Source organism: Rhagoletis zephyria, unplaced genomic scaffold, assembly GCF_001687245.7.
Source record: "Rhagoletis zephyria isolate East Lansing unplaced genomic scaffold, Rhagoletis_zephyria_1.1 Rzeph_scaffold_00597, whole genome shotgun sequence".
Taxonomy (NCBI): Eukaryota; Metazoa; Arthropoda; class Insecta; order Diptera; family Tephritidae; genus Rhagoletis; species Rhagoletis zephyria.
In genome coordinates this window covers 72,878-79,008 of record NW_016157681.1, presented here as the reverse complement: position 1 = coordinate 79,008, position 6,131 = coordinate 72,878, and the positions used below count along the sequence as shown (strand labels likewise).

Sequence of the window (6,131 nt, the reverse complement as noted above, 5' to 3'; positions counted from 1 at the left end):
AACTGTAGGTTTAGATCTAATTATTTATTAGTTGCCGTTTAATGAACGATAGAATTACAAGTTTGTCTTTTGTTGAAAAATGAACATAACTAAAAACCGAACTCCGCTTGACATATATTGAAACTCAACCCACGCCAAACGTTTAACCCTTAGTCGTCTTCAAAAAGCGCAGGGTTGTATTTAGAGAATAAAAGTTATAAAGTAAAGTAATATTGAACATTCCGCCCCCCTTGAAAGCATCTGCTTTCAAACGTCCAAAAACAACGGACATAGTTTCACTATTGGTCACTTGAGTGATCCTTTTGCAGTCTTTAGCGTTACTACACGAACGAGCCCGTCAGCCCCAGGATGTAGTTCTTCCAATTGCCCATTTGGATGGCGGCAGGTTGTCATCCTTTATGATGACCACGTCGTCGATTTGTAAATTGTCCATCTTATGCGTCCACTTAGGTCGCTGTTGTAGTTGAATGAGGTATTCTCTTGACCATTTCTGCCAGAATTATTGGACAAGGCGCTGAAGATACTGCCATCGATTTAGAGAATTTTCTTGCAAATTTAGCATGTTCTCGTCTGGTATTGTTGTAGGTGATCGTAGAATTAAAAAATGTGCAGGTGTTAATGGGTCAAGATCGCCCTCGAACTTTTAATGCACAATGGACGGGAGTTAAGGCAGAATTCGATCTGACATAACACCGTTTGCAATTCTTCGTAGGTGACTGAAGTATCAGCTAGCGTGCGCTTCAAGTGGTGTTTCATCGATTTCACACCAGCTTCCCAGATGCCACCAAAGTGCGGTCCGGACGGAGGCGAGAAGTGCCACTGAATATGCTGGTCAGCGAGTTCACGTGTGATACCATCTTGTGTTGTAGGTGAATGCAGCAATTGGTGAATTTCTCGCAGTTGCTGATCAGCCCCAACAAAATTGGTTCCATTATCGGAATAGATGTGCATAGGTTTTCCGCGCCTGGCGATAAAACGACGTAAAGCGGCTATAAAAGCAGCGGTAGATTGTTCGGTGACCAATTCAATGTGAACGGCTTTTGTTGCGAGGCACACAAAAAGCGCAATCCAACATTTGTACAGCCGTGAGCCACGACCCTTCAATGAACGGATCTGGATTGGCCCTGCGAAATCCACTCCCGTATTCAGAAACGCGCTGCCTGGATTCAATCGTGGACGAGGGATGGTGCCCATTTGTTGCTGGTGTGGAATGCCACGCTGTCTCATACAGACAGTACACTTATAAATACAGCGCTTGATGGCAATCGTGCCGCGGGGAATCCAGTAGCGAATACCCAGTAAGTAAAGAAGTTGCCGGTTTCCAGCATGCAAATTTCTCACGTGATAATCATTTATGATAAGCTTTGTCAACTGATGATCCTTGTTGAGAATAATAGGATGCTTCTGATCGTAGTTTACATCTGCATTCGTGATTCTTCCCCCAACTCGTAACACGTCATTGCCATCAATGAAAGGTGATAGCATGGCCAGTTTGTGTGAAACTAGCAATTGCTTACCCTGACGTAAGCTTCGTATTTCCGGCGCATATGATGCTGTTTGAGCTTTCCTAACCAAAGCGTTATGCGCCCGCAGTAGTTCATTTGTTGTTAAAAACGATTTTGACATTTCAAGCTTTGATTTCATAGCCTTACAATTATCTGTAAATCGTAACAAAAGCGCTGTCACTCGTAGAAGGTTAGTGTAGCTGGAATATCGGTCGAATATGTCAATTTCTTCAACGGTGGCTTCATGGGACATCGTTTCTTTTCGTTCTTCTAAATCAGTATCCTCAGGAACGGATGGTGTATGATCACATGTTGTGACCAGTTGTCGTAACTCATTTGGGCCATGCCACCATAGCTGGTTATTGATGAGCTCGTTAGGCCGAATTCCCCTCGTGGCCAGATCTGCAGGATTTTTCTGTGACGATATATGTCGCCATTGTTCTGCTGGTATGACCTCAAGTATTTGTGCCGTCCTGTTGGCAACAAAAGTTTTCCAGCGACGTGGATGGTCTGATAACCAGGCCAGAACGACTGTTGAATCAGTCCATCGGACAACTGCGGCGTCTAACAAGTTCAGGGCGCTGCGAACTTTTGTCATTAGTTTTGTCATAAGATGTGCGGCGCACAATTCCAGACGAGGTAAACTAACTTGCTTAACCGGCGCAACTTTCGTCTTAGCAGCAATCAAGTTTGTTCGAAATGCATCTTTCGCATATGGGATACGCATGTAGATTGCTGCTGAATAAGCCTGCTCTGATGAATCAGCAAACCCATGCAACTCAACGCTCGTTTCGTCCGCGAATTCCAACCATCTCGGAATTCGTAGCTTTTGAATGTCGTTGATGTTTTGCCGATACTCTGTCCATTTATTATAGAGATCGTTGGGTAACTCATCATCCCAGCCAAGACCTCGCAGCCAAAGTTTCTGCATAAATATTTTCATTGCGTTTACGACTGGTGACAACCATCCAATGGGATCGAAGATTTTTGCGATGTCTGACAATACCGCGCGTTTTGTCACTGTTTGCTCGATTATTGGTAGATTTACGCTGTACTTAAAGCAGTCTCGTGATGTATCCCAAAGGAGTCCAAGTGTTTTAATTGCCTGAGATGTGTCGATTATAGTTTCTGAATTTAATTCCCGGTCTCGTGTCTCAATTGACTGCATGAACGTTCCAGAATTTGATGCCCATTTTCGTAAATGAAACCCACCTTTCGACAAGATGGTGCAAAGCTCATTTTTGAGTTCTATTGCTAAGCGCGCATTAATGGCACATGCCATAAAATCGTCGACGTAAAAATGCTGCTTAATCGCCTTTGCTGCCAAAGGAGCATCGTAGTCATTCGCAACTTGATGTAACGTCCTGATAGCTAAGAACGGCGCTGCTGAAGTACCATATGTTACTGTTTTGAGATTGTACTCCTTTGGTAATTCGTCCTTCGCGTCTCTCCATAAAATACACTGCAATGAACGGTCCTTTGGATGTATAAGCACCTGACGATACATCTTCTCTATATCGCCAGAAAATGCGACTGCATACTTGCGAAAATTTGTTATAATTTCGAACAGATCTTTTTGTATAGTTGGCCCCACTAATAAGTTGTCATTGAGCGACACGCCACTTGTTGTCTTACACGACGCATCGAACACCACACGCAACCTCGCTTGGCTTGGAATAACATGGATCTGCCAGCTGCTTACCTTTCAAGAATTCATGATTTTGATGGATCATTTCGTAAGCTGGTAAATTTTGCGTTAAATTAGCCAAGCAGAGTGCCTCCGCCTCAACCACGTCGCTTCCTAGCCCTTTGATGCGTAAATTGATTTTACCCTTAGTGCAGCTGCCATTCGCAGAACCAATCCCATATAGCAATGTTCTGTCAAATCTTCGTTTTAGCTGGAGACGTTGCGCACAAGCCTCCGAAATGAGAGTGCCTTGGGACCCGGAATCCAGCAGTGCACGGCAGGGTTGCAAATTGTTAAAAACATCGTATATCTTCACTATCGCCGTAGGTAGTAAAGAAAGAGAGCGCGATAATTGTTGTGCACTGTTCACACTGATGGTAGCTGCCTCATCAGGTGCAACAGGTGTAGTTTCACGTTGTTGTTTATCGGTCGGTGCTGAAATGTGCAGCAAGGTGTTATGCTTGGCATTGCATTTTCGGCACGTTGAACTTTTACATACTGATGCTCGATAATTCAGTTGTAAACAATTAAAACAGGCATTACTGCGTTGCACTATCTTCCGACGAGCTTCGACATTAATTTCCTTAAATTGGTTACAATTGTACAGAAAATGGTCCCTTGCACATACGGGGCACGACTGAACAGTGGCGATGTATGCGCGAGATTGGTTGCGCTTATAGTTGCTAGCACCTTGACTGGTATTGTGGCTACCCCTCTGCGTATTCTCCAGTTCGAAAACTCTGATTTCCAAAAAGTCTAAAAACTGTTGAAAGGTTGCTACTTCGTCTGATTTCTTACCCCTGTACCAGAGCACAAGCGTATCTGCGTCGAGCTTTTTCTCCAAATGAAACAGTAAAATTGAGTTCCAGTGTTGAACTGGCTCTTCGAGTACTTTCAAAGCATTTACACACTCATTTGTGGTGTTGTAAATTCGTTTAATCTCAGCTACTGATGATGTTTTCATGGAGGGTTGGTCAAAAAGCAATTCCAAGTATGCCTTCTTTACTCTGTCTGACTTGTCGTATTTTCGCTTTAATAGCTCCCACGCCACAATATAATTTGCGTTGGTTGGCTTCAAATGCTTTATAAGCGACAATGCCTCTCCCTGCATTTTGGTTTGCAAGTACTCGAATTTTTCGATGCCAGAAATATTTTCTCTGTTATGCACGAGCGTTTCAAATAAATCCCGAAAACGTATCCACTCAGTGCATTTCCCATCAAATTGTGGAATTTCTATTCGTGGTAAACGTAATCCATGTTGTTGTTGATGTGTTGTGTTGTTGGCTTCAGCTACCGGCGTTGATGCATTGCGGCCAATGCTCTCAATCAATGCACCCATTGTGCCCTGATGTTCAATAAGCGTCTGCACCGCCGTCGAGATGTCGTTGACTGACTGCCTATTGTCTATGATTGTGCGGTTGTTATCCATTTCATCGAGAATATGTGCACAAATCGACTTTATTCCGAAATATTTGTCCTCAATGTGTGCGCGGTAAGCTTCTTCCTCCGCCTGCTGCTCGCCTGCTGTTGTTAAATAGTCGATTTCTTGCTGGATCTGCTCGTATTTCTGAAACAACTCTTCTGTCCTTTGTGCGCGTACTCTTATTTCCGCAGTTGTTGAGTTTTGATTCGCAACAGCATTAGCAATACGTGTCAAGCTGCTTTTTATTGTTTGCCTCTGAGATTTCAGTTTTTCCATTTTGTGTTTTGTTTGTTTTTATTATTTGACAGTTTGTACTTTCAGTACGCAGGGTCACCGCCGAATGTAATTGTTTTAAGTGTTGGTAAATGATTTATTTTTCACGATTTTTTATTGACTACTAGATGTCGCCGTTATCTGTCTGCCACTAGATGGTACTGATACAATGTAGCTTCTCTGCTAAAATTAGCGCTCCGCTGGGCGCTAAAATGATGCAGACTTCCTCCACTAACGCTCACTGCTGATATCACCGAGATTGATAATTCCTGATGAGACACAACCGTCTGTGCGCTGCTGCTAAATGATGGCTCACGCTGTCGCGCTTGTTGCCGAAATCTCTCCAACTTACTGCTCCTATACGTTTTCACACCCTTGTGAACTCGGAATCGATGAAAAACGAAGCGTCGTAAGTTAAGTAAGCGAAATTTTTAATTGAGGTTATGAACAAGCAACAAACTTCTATGTTCATCCGGCTCCGAAGGACCAATGAAAATCAAATCGAAATAATAAAAGAACTGTAGGTTTAAATCTAATTATTTATTAGTTGCCGTTTAATGAACGATAGAATTCAAGTTTGTCTTTTGTTGAAAAATGAACATAACTAAAAACCGAACTCCGCTTGACATAAATTGAAACTCAACCCACGCCAAACCTTTAACCCTTAGTCGTCTTCAAAAAGCGCAGGGTTGTATTTAGAGAATAAAAGTTATAAAGTAAAGTAATATTGAACACAAGGTGTGATTGACAACTCAGGTCGCCTCTCTTTTAAGGTACTATTAAGCCAAAAAATATAAACAAACGATTCAAAATTCATATTTTTTTTTTTCAAATTGACTTTTTAGGATGGTTCTTCTTAGAGCAATGTCAAATTCAATCACACTTTGTTGAATACATTTGGATAGAATACAAGATTGCACCAGTCGAGCTGAGAGCAACTGGCCGTGACGTCAACAAATACCAGAATTAGAGAGCAAGACGAACTCGACAAGAAAAAGAGGAAGCACCGAACAAAGGGCAGTATTGCCAAGTTTTGAATTTGAAAAAGCACCAAATTTTTATTGGTGTATTTTATGGGCTTTATATGCATACATAATTTTATTGTAAATACAAATTAATAAAAACCAGAGTTTCTTGCACGACGGTCGATTTCTTCTGGCAGGATTTTGTTTAAATGTTAGTAAAGTTGCTTACCACACTTACGATTGCTATAAATTTTGTTCCATTTCTTTAAGATTTTCTA

The 6,131-nt window shown here is 42.0% G+C and overlaps 1 protein-coding gene across 1 annotated transcript; it reads right to left on the bottom strand.

Annotated features, from left to right (window-relative positions):
• Positions 1-615: 615 nt before the first annotated feature.
• Positions 616-3,012, bottom strand: LOC108360631 (uncharacterized). Its single transcript, XM_017612994.1, has one exon. The coding sequence runs from the start codon at positions 3,010-3,012 to the stop codon at positions 616-618; it is 2,397 nt and encodes a 798-aa protein (XP_017468483.1).
• Positions 3,013-6,131: the final 3,119 nt, after the last annotated feature.

Excerpts from the sequence above, each read along its gene's own strand:
- LOC108360631 (XM_017612994.1), bottom strand. The coding sequence starts at position 3,012 with ATGTATCGTCAGGTGCTTATACATCCAAAGGACCGTTCATTGCAGTGT.